Source organism: Arachis ipaensis, chromosome B09, assembly GCF_000816755.2.
Source record: "Arachis ipaensis cultivar K30076 chromosome B09, Araip1.1, whole genome shotgun sequence".
In the NCBI taxonomy this organism is placed as follows: domain Eukaryota; kingdom Viridiplantae; phylum Streptophyta; class Magnoliopsida; order Fabales; family Fabaceae; genus Arachis; species Arachis ipaensis.
Genome location: NC_029793.2, coordinates 508,488 through 526,647, shown reverse-complemented (window position 1 = coordinate 526,647; position 18,160 = coordinate 508,488). Strand labels below are relative to the sequence as shown.

The window sequence follows — 18,160 nt, the reverse complement described above, 5'->3', positions numbered from 1 at the left end:
GAATGACTTATCGAAAAGAAAAAATTATATATTTCTACTTTTTTAAAAAATTGTGAATTAACTCTTCAAAAAATTAAAAATTTTTATTAAAATAGTACTAAACGCGTACTGTATTTCTACTTTTTCAAAAAATTGTGAATTAACTCTTCAAAAAATTAAAAATTTTTATTAAAATAGTACTAAACGCGTACCGTGACTTTTCATAATTTAAAAAAAAAAATAGCTTCTACTTCCCAAGCATGCTCTTAGTCAAACTTATATATATATAGAGCAGTCATCAGACTCATCACTATTTATATATATCCATACATTTGAAACCAAAGTTTTATATTATATGAGCTTCATCAGACATCAGTTGAGCTCTATCAGACATCAGTTGATCGTAGTTGTAATAAATTTACCATATATATAGCCCCAACAAATCAAGGAGGGGAGTTTCATAAATTTGTTAACAAATTATTTGAGACAAAACTGCCATACATGTACGAGTCAGCTTGATTATTATACCTAATAGTAATGTAACATTGTACGATATGTATCCCTATTCTTTTGAATTAAGAATTTTTTATCAATCATCTGAGTGAGTTAGGCGCATTAATTAATGATTAGTTTGCCATGAAGGAAATTAGCTTCACCTAACCCTGCTTATGATTTGTTACTAATAATAATACTCCGATAAAAGTAATGATCCAAAATTAATTAAGCATCGATGAGAAATAAAGTAATGTAGAGACATATAGAATAGTAATCACTGAGCAAGTTGGTGTGTGTTGGGGATGATGGTATTAGTAAGGTTGACAAGGGAGCAGGATGAAGAAGTGACGGCGGGAGCGGCGGTCAAAGGGATGACCGGGAGGCTATCACAGTTGCAGATCTCGATCATGAAGGCATCAGGGTCATGGAAAAACAGCTGATCCACTTGGATGCCACCTTCTTCAACCTTTGCCCTCACGTAATCTATCTCCATCTCCTTCAGCTTCTTCTCTACTGCCCCCATGCTCTCGCACTGGAATGATATATGATTGTCCTTCGGATTAATTTCATTCTTCTTCACAACCTTCTCTGGATTCTCTGCTTGCAGCAAGTGAATTCCAATCCCATATCCACATAGCCTGTCATCATGGATCCATTTGAATTCTATCACATGCATGATATAAAGAGAAACGCTATAGAGCCATTAAAATTTATTGTATTTGATAATTAATTAACTATTAATATTTAAAAGTGTGAGATAAAATATGTTATTTGATGATTAAATTAAAAAAATTACACTAAAAAAATTGAATTAATAACTAAATAATAATAAAAAACAATAAATTTTAATAATCTCCTTCATTTCTCTTTATGTAAACAATAATTTAAATAAATAAATAAATAGTAAATACATACCATGCGCCATCAAATTTGAATGATCCTGGCCTCCTGATTGGGAAAAATCCAAGAAGGTTCTGGTAGAAATTCATAGATTTTTCCAAAGAACTGCATATCAAGGATATGTGGTTCACTGATTTTAATTGCAGAGGGTTTTCTACACTTTCCTTCATTATTTTTCTTCTTTCAACACACACATTAGTCTTAGTGGACTGGGCCCTATATATAGAGCAGCACTACATGTGTGCCACGTGTCCCTATCCCATTAGTTACATCCACTGTGGATTTTTCTTTTTCTTTTTCGATGACACCTCATTTCCACGTTGCGGATTCGTATCCCTCCAAAGACAATAACGTCACTAGTAGTTTTGCTTTTTCTTCTAGTTTTCCATTTAATGTACCTTTACATTAAAATTTAACGTCATTAACAGTTTCTTACACACTATATCATCTTGTCTTCATCAAAAAATCTTTTAAAAATTATCCTTTATGTGTATTCAAATCTATACTATGATATTTTATGTGGCCCTCTTGAAATAATTTGTACTTCTTTTTGGAAAATTTGTAAAACTAAAATGATTTCAATAATTTCAATAAACTCTTAGGCTGTATCTAGATATTCAATTGGAACCAGAAACTCGAAAGATATTCATATTCAATAATTAATTTCTTGCACCGGATATGATGACCCCCTGCCCAATTATTGAGTATCCACTAGATCGAATTCTTCGTTTTATTATACATGGATTTTCACATTTTCACATCACCACCAACTTGAATAATATACGAGTCATAAATGTGATATATATCTTCAGTAGTGCGTGGTTGATGAAAAAAATATGCTATACTCTAAAAACTATATATTCCATTATTCATGCAGTGCCACTTAAATTTTTTCTTCTTTTTTTGAAATGTTTTTGTGGAAGTATATATTATTGTCAAACAGTACCTGTCAATTGTCATGTAATTTCAAGTGGATCGGATCAACTGGCAAGTTAATAATAGCAAAGGAGTTGGGACAACGAATGATTTGTTGGATCTTATCTGCATCAATGTTGAGAATTCAGATTCATTTTAATGCATTTTACACCGCTAGATGTTGCAAATAAATCCACAAATTAAATTAAAATACATACAGAACCCCACTTGCTTTACGATTGTGCATTATTATAGGGATGCTATAAAAAATACTAATGTCATCGATGATGAGAAAGGACCATTACATATTTACATTTACATTCACATTTGCTTTTGTTTAATTTTATCATCATATCATATATATATATATAGACTATATAATAATAAAGTTAGAAATGATTGTACGTGCCAATTATATCTTAGTTGTAATCGTGTTATTTTGAAAATATATATTTTAAGATTGTAACAAACAAAAGGCATATAGCTATATTGGCTAGCTTCTCTTTTGGACGAACATGAAGGAATCCTATATAGATTCTAAGAAAGCTATCTACCATTAATTAATTAATGACGCTTTCGAATTTCAAAAGTGACAGAAAATCAAATATGGATTCTAATTTGCTTGATATGCCTTGTCTTGAAAGTGAAACTTGCACACCTTTAATTTAATTTCCTAGCTTTGTTAAATGCACATGCTTCATGCCTGATCCATCAGCAAAAAATAATTTAAGCAATAAAGTCCAGAAAAAAATTAATTTAAATATTAAGAAGTGCTAGGGCCAGCAGATTTTGTAAGTTGTAGCTATTAATTAGACATCAATAATGTATTTAATGGTATGAGATTTCATCTAATAGTAGAGAATCACTCATTTTTCTTTTGCTGGCTAAGTGCTAGCCAGATTTTAATAAATCTGCTGGCCATTAGACTTTCCCGAAAATAATAGCAAGGTCCTATACGAACAATGAGCCAAATCCGTTTCGTTAGACAACACATGAAAAAACATATATATAGATGGAATTCTATGGGCAAACGGGTGGATTTATACAATAACACGACAAATTACTTTTTTCATTTTAAATTTTACATGGTGAGGTAAGCAGAAACACAAGTAGTAAGAGATGAGAGGTATAATATAACACGATGGTAAACTTAATTAAACTAACAAATATAATGTTATACATCATCATAATCATGTATGTACATATGGTTGACTCTAGAGTGTAATTCCCAAATCTGGATCCTCTGAATTTCTTTTTTAATAATTGAGGGAGTAAAGTGTGATCTTACACCATTAATTTTATAAGTGTGATTAAGAATAAACATGAGAGAGAATAATGAAAGGTTAGAAATCACACTTTACATTCTCAATTTTTTTTAACAATTGAGAAGATCCATTTCCCGTCTTCTTTTTTGGTCATGGAGTTTTTGTATTAGAAGAAAAGTGTAAGATAGTGTAAGATAGTTTATTGTTGTTAAAAAAGGAGCAGCCCAATAATAAAAACAATAAGAGATTTTGAGGCCCAATGATCTTGGCCCAAGGTGGGTTGAGAGAGAGAGAGAGAGAGTTTTGTTCGTTCTACGTTGAGGTGCATCGAGGTGGTTGTACTTTGTAGTCTACATCAGGAGCTGCTGTAAACAACCGGTTAGGGTTTTTTGATTCATCGTCTTTGTCTGTGTGTGTGTGTGTGTGAGAGAGAGAGAGAGAGAGAGAGAGAGAAGGAAATAGAAGGTAAAAATGGAAGGGATAACGGAGGGAGTTAACAACATCAACATCTCTGATTCGTACAAGAAGAATCGCATTCAGGTTTCGAACACAAAGAAGCCTCTCTTCTTCTACGTGAATCTCGCCAAGGTACACGTTTTATTCCTCTCTCTCTCTCTCTCTCTCTCTCTCTCTGTTCTGACTCATTATTATCGATTATCTGCAGAGGTACATGCAACAGCATAATGAGGTCGAGCTCTCAGCACTCGGGATGGGTATCATATTCTTTCACGAATATTTTCCTCCGTTTCTTATTTATTTAATTTTATTTAAACAAAATATATTGCTGCTCGTAGTGACATAGGATTGTTGGCAATGTCCGAATCTTTTAGTTATTCTTATCAATATTAGCTTCGAAGATCTTCCCAACTCTAATTGGGTTGCTCTCTACCCTGAAACTGCCCTGTTCCACTTTGGGATTTAAGTATAATCCTTTATTTAATTTGATCAAATATGGAAGTGTCTGCACAAAATTCGCCATAACAACCCTGCTAAGGAATGTGCATTTGCAATTATGACATGTTGATTTAGCTGAATCATTAGGGAATAACTAATTGGATGCTATTATATGAAAAGTCATATTGTTTCCTTGAATAGTTGATCTTTACTCTCTAGTTTTTAGTTCCATCTCTTTTTTACCGGTCACTACTTTCCTTGAACTTTGGTTTAACTACCATTGTAATGTGTTTCTATCTTATTGCCACAGCTATTGCCACGGTGGTTACTGTTGCTGAGATATTGAAAAATAACGGCCTTGCTGTTGAAAAGAGTGAGATACAATCTTGTTTCACCCTCCTGGAGAACTTCCCTAACCACTTCCCTTTCTAACTCTAGTTGGTTTAATAATCTAATTTGATTCATGATGGCATATTAAATATTGATGCAGAAATCATGACATCAACCGTAGACATAAAGGATGATTCTAGAGGTAGACCTGTCCAAAAGGCCAAGGTAATGGTACAAATGCAGTTTTGTTTTACTCTAGAATGTTTGCCTTAGAGCCTGCTTGGCTTTGGCCATTGGCTTGTGGGTTTGTTCATTGAGGAGTTAAAAGAAGTGCATATAAGAATAATAACAATAATACACAGTTCCTGTTGATTTTATAGTACGGCCAATTGGCCAAACAGGCTTGTTCCCTCCTCAAGCTTTCCATCCTGCTTTATGATTTGACTGAGTTCTTAATTTGATGAATCATGTTTTCAGATTGAAATAGTACTTGGAAAGACAGCAAATTTCGATGAGTTGATGGCTGCTGCAGCTGCTGAAGATGGTGAAAATGGAGATATTGATGAGCAGGGTGCATGAAGTTCTACGGCCATGTGGGATGATGATGTGTATTTCCTAGTGATTTGCATTTTTTTTGTTGTTGCAAGATAGAGAATATGGATAGGATTCATTAGTAGACAAGCCCTTCAGTGTTGAACTATGAAGGCACTTACTAGTTTCTGTTCTTCCTGGGTTCGGTTTGTCGTTTATGTAGAGAGATTCATTTCATAACTATATATTTTGATCAAGTTTTGGTCTTACTTCGTGGCAATTGGTGGCTTTTAATAACAAGTGTCTTAATTTAAACCACTATCATTATTATTAATATTAATGCAATATAGATTAGAGATTCTTGAATAAATTACTGAAATATCGAATGCCCTAAACTAGTTGAATTCAATGTAATAAACCTGATTTAAACTAGTTGAATTCAATGTAATAAACCTGTTAGTGATAGTGCACATGACATCACGGCACACGTCCCATTGGCAAATGTACTTGCCAAATTACCATTTCTACGAAAAATCAGAAATTTTAAATTTATTTTCTATAGTGTTGAGATATTCACAAATTTATTTTCTAGTGTTGAGATATTCACCATCCACGAGTGACCAACTGACCATTAACCAAGTAGCTGCCAATCTAAGATGGAAAAGAGCCAAGTGCAATTTGTAGGAACCTTCAAATTTAACTAGTGAACTGCCAAATGTACCTGAAGCTTTAACTCAGAGAACAATGCCTTGTGATCAATCATAAAGTGCCAGTATATATTCCAGACTCTGCTTTTACAGTAGCCACATCCCATGCTTCAATTCAAAGTACGGAGTGAACTAAACACCCTCTTCATAAATACGCGGGCAACACAATTAAATGACGTGAATATAAAAAATTGTTGGTTATTTTATCTAGTGTAAAAAAGAAACGATTATCTTTATTATTTTTAAAGTATTTGTAAAATTTAAAGTAAATTGTAATCATTTCAATAAAAAAAAAGGAAGACATGAAGAATATTAGACTATTCTAGTGTTGTTTATAGATGCAGTGATAATATGAATAATACCATTGTGATTTCAATTCACTCCGAAATTCTTAACTTAAAAAAATGTAAGATAAAGAATGTGTTTAGAAATATTGTGATTTTAATTCACTCCATTGTTAGAATTCTTTTTTAAAAAGTAATGTAAAATTGATTTCTAATAAGAATTCAATTTTCATGATTCAGTTTAAATCAAATCACACAAAAAGTGGTCTAATTTTCAATTGTATTCTCATGAGCTATGATATTACCAAAATTATCCTCACTAAAGAGTTAGTGGTAATAGTTAAAGGACAAAATAATTATTTCAAACACACTCTACATGTTCTATTTCAATTATATTCTTTTAGTTCCTAATCAAAGAATTCTCTCCATAATTAATTCAATTCTCTCAAACATTTTATTAAACTCTAACTTATTAAAAACTTCTAAACACCCTCAAAATTAACTCCATTCTTTCAACATTGTTGTTTAACATACTTTCTTGCAGTCACTTGGTAAGTTGGAAACAAAATAACATAATTCATGGAATATAAAATTATATACAAACTAAACAAAAAACGTCTCTAATGCCATATCTTCCAAGGGATGTCTCCATTCTAATTACACCAATGATGGATGCACTAATTGCTGCGGAGAACTTCTCTATAATCGAGTCATCATCAAGAATAGAGCATCAGCGTGTATTCCTAAAAATACAAAAATTAAATGTAAGAAGTAGAAACAAAAAGAAAGAACAAACTTACAATATTTACCTAAGGCTCATTGGAAGCATCATGTGGACTTTAATCTGCCTGTTTTTTGGTCTCCAATGTTCTCTAGATAAAAAAAGCGCATATCTTAAGAAGCTATTAGATTTATCAACTAAGGATCATCCTCTGCATCTAGCAACTAAACCATGAAACTAACAAAAAAATATTTTGTTATGAAATTTGTAATTTGCTATAGCCACTTAAACAATGTTTTCAGAGCCCGTAACTCAAAACCATAACACAATGAACGGTGTAGGGAGCATTTTTATCAAACGTGTTGTGCAAGATGAGGTTCGTGATCAATTAAGCCTCAACCTGACAAAGTCTGGTCATTAATCACATATTAGTCATTAGACACCAATCAAAACAACAATAAATAAACAAAATGATATTTAAGTTAAAAAATGTAAAAAAAAAAAAAAACTTGAATGAGGCCATGAGAATTGAAAATTGCATAAGTTACAATAGCAATTAGTAATATTCAATTTAGATGGGATGGTACGGGACCTTAGGTGAATAACATAATTTAACTATTTTAAACTCTATATCACCTCACTTACCTTATTATCAGTCTAGACATATGATATATGTAAGTAACTTAAAGTAAGATTACAATTCTCTTTTATGTATAAAACAAATATTATAAAAAAATAGATGCACCAAAGACAAAGCTGTATCAAAATTTTCTTGTTTTGATATTGTGACAACTCAGTTCTTGCTTAAAATAGAATGAATTGTAAAATAGAAGTTTTGGTTATTAATTACACTTGAGTATGATTGAAGGGGAAAAAATGCGTTGATATATCTCTCATATCTTCAGTCAACACACGTTAGAATTTTACAAATGAACTACTATAAGTAAGAAATCAGATGAAATCAGTAACTTTGATGCACACAATAAGAAACAAAAAGAATCATTAGAGGCAGATGTGGCATAATAAACACAAATTTAAAGAAGGAATAATGATTTTTTTAATCGTGTATATGAAATTCAAAATGAAATTAAATAAATACTTGGGTATCATAGCCAAAAAACATGCCACCAATTCAAGCAATCACACTATCAAAGAGACAGAATAATTAAAGTACTTACCTAATGATGCATAAATGCAAATTCAATAGATTATGCCTCTTAAATAGAAAATGTATATATCAAATGAAATCTAAAAAATAGCAAAGGTCTTGAAATTACTTCAGGATCAGACTCTTGTATTTTAAAATATTGCATGAATTCTTCCCAGTAGGAACAGAAAATGCAGCAAGAATTTTTGAATTCACAAATGAACCAATCAAAGATGCACCTAATAGGAAGAAAAGGTTAAAAACAATCAATGCCATCATCTGAACTTCAACTAATGAAAAATAAACAATGAAACAAAATAGTAACCATATTGTAGCATTTCAAGTTCTTTGAGTTCATCAATTGTTGCAATAACATCATCAGTTACAAATTATTCTTTCATATTTACTGTTGCTTTTTCTTAATTTAAATGAATTAGATCATTGATAAAAAAATTATCAGTATTATCTCTTTTTATCTGGCATTTTTATTCTCTATTTTCACTCATTTTCTCATTTTCTGTTATGTAATTTATTGTAAGATAAAAAAAATTAGTATTTTCTAATATTTTTGAATATACAATTATTTTGGATAAAATCCCATTTTAAAAAGATACCTATCTTAAAGAAAATTGTAATACACAAACATGACAACAAATTTTATTGACATTTTTTTTGTCAATTGTCTCTATCTCTGCTAGTATTCTCTACCTCAATATACTCGTCAATATAGAAATGTGTAATGAAGGATATTTACAATCAAGATATTAAAGGAATATATAATGAATTTGCCACTCACAAGGGCTATAGTTATAGTGCCCAAAGTTATTGCCAAATCAAGATATGTTTTGCCTTTGCTGATCTTATCCCAAATTTTAGTGCCATTTGAGAAATAAAAAGTAGAAGTCAACTAAAACCAAAATTAATCTCAAACCAAAAGTTTCAAATAACTTTGAAAACCCAGAGGCTGCAATAGATGCTCACCTTCACCAAATTTACTGTCAATTTTGTATAATGGTTATCCTCCAACTTGAACCTTTAGAAGCCAAAACACAAATAAATAACCAAATATATAAATAAAGGATAATTATAGATTTGATGAAAGAAATTTATTAGAATGGATGAAGTTAGTTACCATGTTCCCATCTATCCTCCTAAATATAGAGGTTTGAAAGAGTTAACAGATCTCTTGCAATGAACAAAATTAATTAAATAAATAAAGGACCTGAAAACAGAGCATGCACAATATTAGTTAAAACAAAGTCACCAAATAATAGAATTTAAATAAATAAATAAATAAATAAACTTGATGAAACGATGAGAACTTTTTATATGTGATAATGGAATGTATTATAGAGCAATATAAAGCATATGAAATTCAAGTATGTGAAGCAGTAATTAGCTCAGCCAAACCAATTAAAAATTAAATTGGGTTTGTCAAAACACTATAGGGGTGATTCTAAATAGATACCTATTTGATTCACAATTTTCATTGGAAACATATCTTTATCAAACATGAATGACTGGAAACAAATAAATGAATAATAGGTATGATAGGAAATAAAAAAAGAATGCACACAATATCAAAATATACTGTGACGGATTGTCTGGAAAATCCTGCAAGTGTTTGAAGAGATGTTCTACACCTTGTTCCTCCTAAGGGTAGATAAGGAAAATGGTCAAGAACAAAAAAAAAAAAGAGAGGCAGAGATATTAATAAAATGACTTACACATTATCTGCTTTCTCAAGCTCTTTCAATTTTTCCTGCATAGTTTAAGAAAACACAGGAAATGAATTAAAAAAAAATGGATAGCAATAAACTTGGCAAAAAATTCTGACGGATAACAGACAATTCAGAATTTGCAAAGAAGTTTGCTTGCAACAAAATTAGATTTCACTTTATTAGTAAGCAAATCAAAATTATAAGAAAGAAAGAAAGAACCGGAAGGAATTTGATGTCATGATCGAGGCGCTTGAGTTATGCAAGAATCCTATGCTTACCCGTGAATTATAGAACCATTACCGAGAACACTTTAAGTTGCAACTCATTTGAATATGTCTGAAACCCTAAACTGCAAAAAAAAAAAAAAATTGAATACTTGAAAAAGTCAGCAAAAGAAAAGAACACAAAGTATTGAAACCTGAAGCCCAATAGTATTAATCCCATTTTGAAATAAATAACTAACAGTAGAAACAGTATGCATTTGGAGGAAGAAGAAGTATGCAAGGATCTTTTCCTGCTTTCAAGTATGCATTTGGCACGTTCTTGAATATCCTTGTTCTTCTCCATCGTGCTTCCTCCATCTCTGGGTCGCCCTACTTCTCTGGACTTCCGAAATCTCCTTTCCCATTTAGTCTGACTTTTAAGATAAACTTCAAATCTTCAGCTACAATTTCGACTCTACTGGTTGCTGGGATACAGTCCGCTACTCTCTTCACCTTGTGCTATAGACTTTGCTGCTAAACCTTCTTTTTTATCTGGGTTCACTCAGTTCTTTCTCCTTCGACACAAGGCTTTTCCTTGCTGCCACATTTACAACTTTCAGCTCTATTCTGATGAACGGGATTGCCCAGCCGATCTTGGTGACTTGAAACACAATTTTCAGTTGGTGACATAAAGAGAAAAATGAGAAGGAAGAGGAGGATCAGAGGATGTGGGGGTGGCGGGGGTGTTGAGATGAAGAAAAAAATTAAGTTTCTTTTCTTTTGTTGCTTTTTAATTTTCAGTCACCAAAAATAAAAGGGAAGAGAGCAATTTGATTTTGAGAATGGAATTGTGCGAGAAAATCCCCGCTTCGGCGCACCGGAGGGAATACTGTTCTTTGCTGCAACGTGTCGTCACCACCACTGATGATGCTAAATTGGGGGAAATACTGTTCTGTGCCTCGTGTATTGAACTGCTTAACTTTTATATTTTAAATAGATGAAAAACCTGCATTGTTTCTTTCATGGATGCTGTCGTCAAGCATGGCAGAATCCAGATAATAAATATGGAAGGGTCATCTTTTTTGAAATTCCAACTCCCCCTATATTACATTTATATATTACATTTCCTCGTTCCCTATCTTACTATAACCTTTAGATCATGTTCTGCAGGATGCTCAGAAGCCCTGGAGTCATCAATCAAGGTCTGCAAAATAACTGAAGCCTCTGAATGCGTACCTTGACCCAAGTATTTGTCTAATATCAGGGAATACTTAACAGCAGTTTGTAGGTCAATCTTACTTATGTCGCAAGTTATAGTATTTCTCCACTCTTTTGTTTTACCTTTCTGGCATAACCCATGTAGCAGAGCGCTGAAACATACAGGATCCATAAGAAACCCCTTACTCTGCATCTTTGTTTGCAACAACTGAGCAGTGTCAAACATTCCATGCTTACAAAGACAAATAATAATGGAATCATAAGCAGCAATCACAGGGCTCCATCCATCCGATATCATCACTGCAAAGAAATCCAATAACAAGGTTCTGCAATCTTTGTCAGACTCATTTTTCTCAACAAGAACCAGTGAGTTTGTATTATTTGTCAAACCATTTATCAGATAATGGAACGTAGTGTCATTTGGGAGACAACTATTTGTCAGCATAAGTTCAAAAAATGTTGCTGCCTTTTCAAGTTTAGCGGTCTTGCAGAATCCCCCTATAAGTATAGTGTATGTGACAACATTAGGCTGCAAATTGAAAGATTGCATCCCTGCAAAAGCTTTTTCAGCTCTGCCCAAATCTGCTATATTGCAGAATCCATTGACCAAGGACGTGTAGGTGACCACATTTGGCTTGAGGTTCTGTTTCACCATCTGCCCAAACATCTTGAGTGCACTTTGCAAGTCATGCTGCTTCACATACCCATCTATAAACGTGGAATAAGTGTATTCATCTGGAGCATGACGTGCATTTTTCATCCTTTTCAAGCATGACAGAGCATCTGCCATCTTTCCGAATTTACAAAAACCTTTAATCATGGCATTGTACCCAACAATACCAGGGTCTATACCCTTTGCAATTATGACTTCAAAAAGCTTTCTTGCCTCATCAAGTTCACCATTCCTAATTAATCCATCTACCAAGGTGGCATAAACATATGCATCTGGTTGAACATTTCGGTCAAGCATTTCTGAAAGTAGCAATTTGGCAGCCGGAAAATTCCCTTTCTTGCAGAGGCCACTCATCAGGACATTGTAAATTTGGGCATCAGCAATTACTCCCCTTTCCATCATCTTAACCCGTACCATTAGTGCAACATCAATTTCCCCAGCAGCAACGGCTCCATGGATAAAAGCTCCATACGAAACCACATCTGGTTTTTCTCCTGTTTCGGCAATCTTAAAAAGCATATTTGATGCCTTAACATAATCCCCTTTTCTGCAATAAGCATGCATAAGAGGCGTATAACTAAACTTGTTAGGCATTAATCCCCTTTCTATTGCCCTCTCTAAAAGTTCATCTTGCCACCAGACCGTGCTTGTATTGAGCATCAATAATATTATTATACACTTGAATATTCACACTCAATCCCCTCTCAGCCATTTCTTTCATAAGTTGATCAATTGTCACGAAATCCCCTTCCTTGCATAAACTGTTAATTATAGCACCATAAGTTTCTAACGTTGGCAAAAATCCTTTCAATTTCAGTTCCTTGAAAACTCTAGTTGCACCTTGGAGATCACCCTTCTTGCAATACCCATCAATAATCATATTGTAGAACACAACATGGGGCACACAACCCTTCCCCCATCTATCTACAATCAACCTTCTACCTTCCTCAACCTTCCCAAAGCCGCATAGACCCTTAACCACTATCCCGGTGCTATAGTTATCCACAACCTTACCAGTGCCACCATCTGTCACAAGCATTTCATCATACAGCTTCCTTGCAACCTCAACGTTCCCCCTTTTGACCAAACAATTCAGCAACGAATTAGAAGCGACAACACTGGGAAAACAACCATGCATTTCCCGCACTGTATAGAATAACCGTAGGGCAGCATCAACCATCCCAGAATCTCCGTAGGCTCGAATCAGAGAGTTCAAAGCTTCATGGGTAGGCTTCAAGTTCCCAACTTTCATGCTGTCCAGAACCAGCTCGATCTCGGAGAACACTCTGAATCTTGCCAGGAGCTTAAGAAGAGAGGAATAAGCAAAGCCATCGAGGGAACAAGAAAAGGGTCTCGAGTTAGCCCAGTCGAAGAACTTCAAACCCAGTTCGGGGTCGTGTATTCGGTCTAGAACGAAATGGGCAACGTCCGAAACTAGAACCTCGGATTCTGCAAAGCGAGACTCGAGGGAGTCCTGCCATTGGGCGTGGGTTGCCAGTATTCGAACAGCGTCAATAACGAGGTTGTGGATGCAGGGACTGAAGCGGGTCGGCGTAAAGGTGGTGGCTTTGGGGCGGTTACGTGGTGTGATTCGAGCGAGGATGGCCTTTGACATTGGATTTTGAGTGTTATGATGTCAATCATTTGTGAAAGACAAGCTCTCTTCTTGTGTTCTGTTCCACTTTATTATACAAGTAAGGAGCTGGTTGATTTATTGTTCAACCAGATTCTGTTACAACTTACAACCAACACATGAGCCTAATTATTTTGGACTCATTTCCACGTTACTTAGTGATTCATTTTCAGGTTTCTTAGCTCACATACTACAAGATCAATAATTTGACAGAACAGGTGTTTATTCTACTAACTTTTTTGTGAAGTGCTACAGAAAGAGACTCTCTTGGAAGACATCACGAGCTACAGCTTCACCAGTACCATATGGAGAGGATTGGTTCCTCCAAGAGTTGAAATATTTACTTGGTTTGTCCTAGTAGGCAGAGTCAACACTAAAGAGAGACTCAATAGACTAGGAATTATACATCATGGTGATAATATTTGTGTTCTGTACAAAAAAGAAATAGAATTTGTGCATCATCTCTTTCTTGGCTGTGAGTTTACATGGCAGGTATGGTGTGCTTAGCTGACAAGGGTTGATAGAGCTTGGACTATTCCGGGAATTGTCAAAGAGCTGTTTGAGAGCTGGATTGAAGCGCCTGGTCGTAGCTCGCAGCAAAAGAAGTGGCTGATATGGTTTTTTACGGTGATCTGGAATATCTGGATAGAACGGAACAGCAGAATTTTCCAAAGCTGTGACACAGGTGTTGATGAAATCAAGAATATGTCGTTTTGAGCTACAGAGAATGGTGTGGTGTTGATCCATTCGGTTGTTGATAACCTTGCTGGCTGCTGTATAGTGTTTATTCTCTTGTGATTTTTGTTTATTTTTCGTACATGCTCCACTTTAATGTGTTGAGCTTCCTTGCTTCAAAAAAAAATATATAGAAGAACTACAGGATCGAAATGTAACCAATTTCTCCAATGGTTGTATTTGCATAAATTTAAATCCCAATTGTTTTGAATATGTGATTTACCCGAATCAACCAAATGAAACTCATCTACCATATTCTGGAGGGTACCAGATTTGATGGTCTCATTTAAGATTTCAAAAAAGCCGTCCCCAAGTTCCGTTGCATATAGTAGCCACTCCTACATACAAAATTTGCTAGAATTTTAGAATTTCGTCTCAACTATAGATACATTTGGTGCTCTGTGATTTCAATGCTTTGTTTATATGATTTACAATAGAAATATTGGATCCTTTGGTGGTATTGACCCATGTAAATAACTCTATGTCTCTATCATGGGGTAAAAGGTTTTGTGGTAATTGTTGTACTTGCATGCAATATATGAATGTCCGCTGTTCATGATCTAAGCCGAGGAACTTCCAACCGTCCAACAGCACCGTCAGCAAATCAATAACTGCACTTGAATCTCCGCTCGCCCTGTTTTATTATTCCTATTGATGGTCAAGTTGTTACACACTAGATGTCTAATGTCCATGTGTAATCACAAAACTGATACCATTGATTTTGTAATTTCTTGCTGTTAAATGCTGTAATGCTCTCTCCATTCTCCATCGTCGCAGCCACTGGCTGATGCAAATTGTACTATAATTCACTTCAACCAAAACGTGAATCCTAAATGAGAATGCCAAAGCTTCAAACCAGGTGAACATTCTGCAATTATATAAGCACAAAAGCTTTAAGCGCTTATTGAAACAGGTGAAGAATTAATCCAAAGCACATCAGACCAACGAAGATAAGATCAAGTTTCAAAAGCGAAACCCTCTCTATAAACTACTTGTTCCTTCCACAAGTAGCATCAACCCCGCGTAATGCAGAGTGAACAGAAGCCCTCCAATGAATGTTCCATAGCTTTTTGCTGAATTTCCTATAGTGTGGCCTTGCAATATATGTTACATCGCCAACCTCTGTTAAGTTTGACCCATCCTATAGATGGTCGGCTGCAGTTTTAAAAAACAATCACTTGAAATAACAATCACTTGAAATTGAGCATGGATACATGACAAGTGCAGATAGTGAAACATGTCAGATCAAGAGGCATATCAAACCTTAGGTTAAGTAGAATAAAAATTGGAGGATATCCCCTTTGAATATTCAAAATTGTACTAGACTGCTAAGGCAAATTGCAATTTCACTAACTAATCTCAGATATCCATTCCACTTTCTATTTGATATGATCTCCTTGGAAAGCATAAATGGTCTGAAGCATTTGGTGTTCTCATTCACAAAATTCAATGCTGTTCTGCAGATGACAGTGATGTTTTAAGAAGGGAGGAGTGGTTAAGACAAAAAAAAAGGGTCTACCTACTGCATGTCACCATAATAATCAAATATACAAGAGAATGTTAAAGTAGCTGGCATGTTGATCTCAAGAATATTATTACCAAATATTACATTTGATCATTGATATAAAAAATGAATATCGTGATATCCACCACAATTCTGAAAACATTACATTAGTATTTTAATAACTAAATTTACATCCATGCAATAACATACATTCATGCAGGCATAATTGTGCAAAAGTTATACCCAAAATACAAAATAAGTTATTCTTCAGAATAAACATGAGACATAAATCCACTCCAGATTTCAGGCAATGCAAGTGGAAATTCAGTTAATTGGTTAATATTAATACTCAAAAATAGCTCTAAGATCATCCAAGACTTGTCAGCAACGTAAGTAATCACAAATATGGTGTATGTGTGTGTGAGATAGAGCCAATGATGCTTGTATTATACGGGCGAGCAAAGGGCGCTATAGAACTTACAAGAGTTTTTATTGTATTTGCCTCCTGAAATTTCATCCTGATGAAACTTTATTAAGGAAGGTACACAAAACTGAGTGGGAATAACTATATTTGACTTCTTGTTAGATGCAACACCATCAAATTCCAGGCTTGTTAATTTTTCAACATGTATAAATGAATGGAATACAAAGAATATGAGATGCTTTCAGGTTTCTGTTTCTAACTGATTTCCTGTTCAGCTATTCCACTTAATTCAACTATTCAATATGGACCACATGGCAGTCAAGTGATCAGAAGAGAAAGGAGGTTTCCTCCTCTTAACCAACATAAGGATAGTCCTTGCTCTATTGATCTGCCCAATTCCTTTGAGGCTTTTGAGCAGCATACATATTGTATCCACATTTGGAAACCAATTCTTCTGCATACTATCTTTGCACATAGTGTAAGCTAGATTGAAGTCCCCACTCTTACACAAATAATGAATCATGGTCTGGTAGATCTTACTGTTAGGCTTATGCCCCTCCCCCAATAAGGCATCGAAAACCTTCTTCGCCATGTCAATAAAACCAGCTCGGCAAAACCCTTTAATCACCAAATTATAGGTGACTTCATCAGGCGCAATCCCCACTCGCCGCATCAAACCCATGGTAGCATTAGCATCCCAAGCCCTTCTCATACAAACTAAAAACTGAACCCGGACATTAAAGGCGGCCAAACTCGGCATCAACCCTTTCAACAACATACGGTTCCACAAACCAGTCCCAATCTCCCACCTTTTATTCCTGTAAAATGCGGACAAAAGAGTAGTATAGGTCACCGCATCAGGGTTAACACCCTGATTTTCCATCTCTAGCATAAACAAATAAGCTTTTTGCAACTGGCCCATGTCACAAAATGCCTTAATCGCAATATTAACAGAATAAATATCTAATTGAATACCAAAACTTTGAGGAGCAGTTCCTAAGAAGTCAAGAAAATTATCGTAGTTTTTGGTGCTAGACAATACCAAAAGCGTGGCGTTAAAGGACTTGACGGTTCTACGGCACTCAAAAAGGTGCATACGATAGAAAGTGTCAACGGCGTGTTGGGTCATACCGGCCTTGCCGTAGAGCTTGATGATGCGAACGACGAAACCCTCGCGGCGGCCCTGGGGGAGGTGGAGCTGGTGGTCGAGGAGGCGCTCGATGTAGTCGAAGCGGCGCGCGCCAGCTAAGCGCGAAACGGTGTCGTCGAAGGCGAAGCGATTCTCAACGAGGATAGGGTTGGTAGCATTGGCGTTGAAGAGGTGGAAGAGCTTGTCGGGATTGCGCTCCGATTTGAGGCGGTCGAGGGCGGGGGCCAGCAAGGGTTTTGATGGAGAGGTTTTGGCGTTTGATTCAGAGGCAGCTGCGGCTGCGGTGGCGACTGCGGCAGGGGATAAATTGCAGAGTCTGCGAGTGGGTCGCAGGGAGAGCATGATAAGGGAGGATCATGCCCCTTGCCGTTTTGCAGAAAGATCGCACTAACCAACAACTTCCATTTTAGTACTTCTTGTAATCTCAGAGACACTCAAGTAAGAAATCGAAGAATAGGGTTTGAACTCACAACTTGCAAACAAAAGGGCGCCGCCAAATGCTCATGGGCTTCCGCCACCAGCACCCACCTTTCTCTCACTCTCCGCTGCCGTTATTTTTTCAATATAAATTCTCGTTTATACTAGTGTGTATTTCACTCTCAACTCTCAACAATCCATCAAATCTCTCTTCTCTTAAAAATAACTTCACTTTAGAATCACAACCTACTAATTATATATTGAATATCTCATTTTAGGTTCAACTTTCTTACTTGTTATTGTTAGCACAATTT

The 18,160-nt window shown here is 35.2% G+C and overlaps 4 protein-coding genes and 2 long non-coding RNA genes across 7 annotated transcripts in view; 1 reads left to right on the top strand and 5 right to left on the bottom strand.

Moving 5' to 3' along the window:
- Positions 1 to 6,135, bottom strand: part of LOC110267323 — a 19,884-nt gene extending 13,749 nt beyond the window's left edge. The window contains exon 1 of the long non-coding RNA XR_002354808.1: positions 6,031 to 6,135. This is a non-coding gene — a long non-coding RNA (uncharacterized LOC110267323). The remainder of the gene's footprint in view (positions 1 to 6,030) is intronic.
- LOC107616684 (uncharacterized protein YwkD) lies at positions 672 to 1,586 on the bottom strand. Its single transcript, XM_016318630.2, has 2 exons — positions 1,390 to 1,586; positions 672 to 1,112 (listed from the first exon to the last, which is right to left on the bottom strand). Exons 1-2 carry the CDS (start codon positions 1,542 to 1,544, stop codon positions 749 to 751), a joined length of 519 nt encoding a protein of 172 aa, XP_016174116.1. The 5' UTR covers positions 1,545 to 1,586; the 3' UTR covers positions 672 to 748.
- Positions 3,869 to 5,589, top strand: LOC107619326 (uncharacterized protein At2g34160). The gene is made up of 5 exons (XM_016321581.2): positions 3,869 to 4,142; positions 4,219 to 4,267; positions 4,759 to 4,821; positions 4,939 to 5,003; positions 5,256 to 5,589. Exons 1-5 carry the CDS (start codon positions 4,026 to 4,028, stop codon positions 5,355 to 5,357), a joined length of 396 nt encoding a protein of 131 aa, XP_016177067.1. The 5' UTR covers positions 3,869 to 4,025; the 3' UTR covers positions 5,358 to 5,589.
- LOC110267322 lies at positions 10,002 to 10,430 on the bottom strand. The gene is made up of 2 exons (XR_002354807.1): positions 10,353 to 10,430; positions 10,002 to 10,238 (listed from the first exon to the last, which is right to left on the bottom strand). It is a non-coding gene; the product is annotated as an uncharacterized LOC110267322 (long non-coding RNA).
- On the bottom strand, positions 11,228 to 13,645 carry LOC107616615 (pentatricopeptide repeat-containing protein At1g52620-like). Its single transcript, XM_016318569.2, is given in 2 exon segments — positions 11,228 to 12,617; positions 12,619 to 13,645. Coding segments are annotated over 2 exon segments (2,370 nt in total). The 5' UTR covers positions 13,599 to 13,645.
- Positions 14,637 to 18,154, bottom strand: LOC107618888 (pentatricopeptide repeat-containing protein At1g80150, mitochondrial). Of its 2 annotated transcripts, XM_021112602.1 has the most exons (3): positions 16,335 to 18,154; positions 15,328 to 15,506; positions 14,637 to 15,219 (listed from the first exon to the last, which is right to left on the bottom strand). In XM_021112602.1, exon 1 carries the CDS (start codon positions 17,769 to 17,771, stop codon positions 16,569 to 16,571), a length of 1,203 nt encoding a protein of 400 aa, XP_020968261.1. In that variant the 5' UTR covers positions 17,772 to 18,154; the 3' UTR covers positions 14,637 to 15,219; positions 15,328 to 15,506; positions 16,335 to 16,568. The 2 variants fall into 2 exon arrangements, with proteins under 2 accessions (XP_020968261.1, XP_016176549.1); XM_016321063.1 differs by having other exon boundaries at positions 14,637 to 15,506.

What these genes read in the sequence shown, in the direction of transcription:
- LOC107618888 (XM_016321063.1), bottom strand. Translation starts at nt 17,771, where the DNA reads ATGCTCTCCCTGCGACCCACTCGCAGACTCTGCAATTTATCCCCTGCC.
- LOC107619326 (XM_016321581.2), top strand. Translation starts at nt 4,026, where the DNA reads ATGGAAGGGATAACGGAGGGAGTTAACAACATCAACATCTCTGATTCG. An exon ending in TCTACGTGAATCTCGCCAAG is followed by an intron (nt 4,143 to 4,218) that starts GTACACGTTTTA and finishes GATTATCTGCAG; the next exon opens with AGGTACATGCAACAGCATAA. An exon ending in GACCTGTCCAAAAGGCCAAG is followed by an intron (nt 5,004 to 5,255) that starts GTAATGGTACAA and finishes TCATGTTTTCAG; the next exon opens with ATTGAAATAGTACTTGGAAA.
- LOC107616684 (XM_016318630.2), bottom strand. Translation starts at nt 1,544, where the DNA reads ATGAAGGAAAGTGTAGAAAACCCTCTGCAATTAAAATCAGTGAACCAC. An exon ending in TTCAAATTTGATGGCGCATG is followed by an intron (nt 1,113 to 1,389) that starts GTATGTATTTAC and finishes CCATGATGACAG; the next exon opens with GCTATGTGGATATGGGATTG.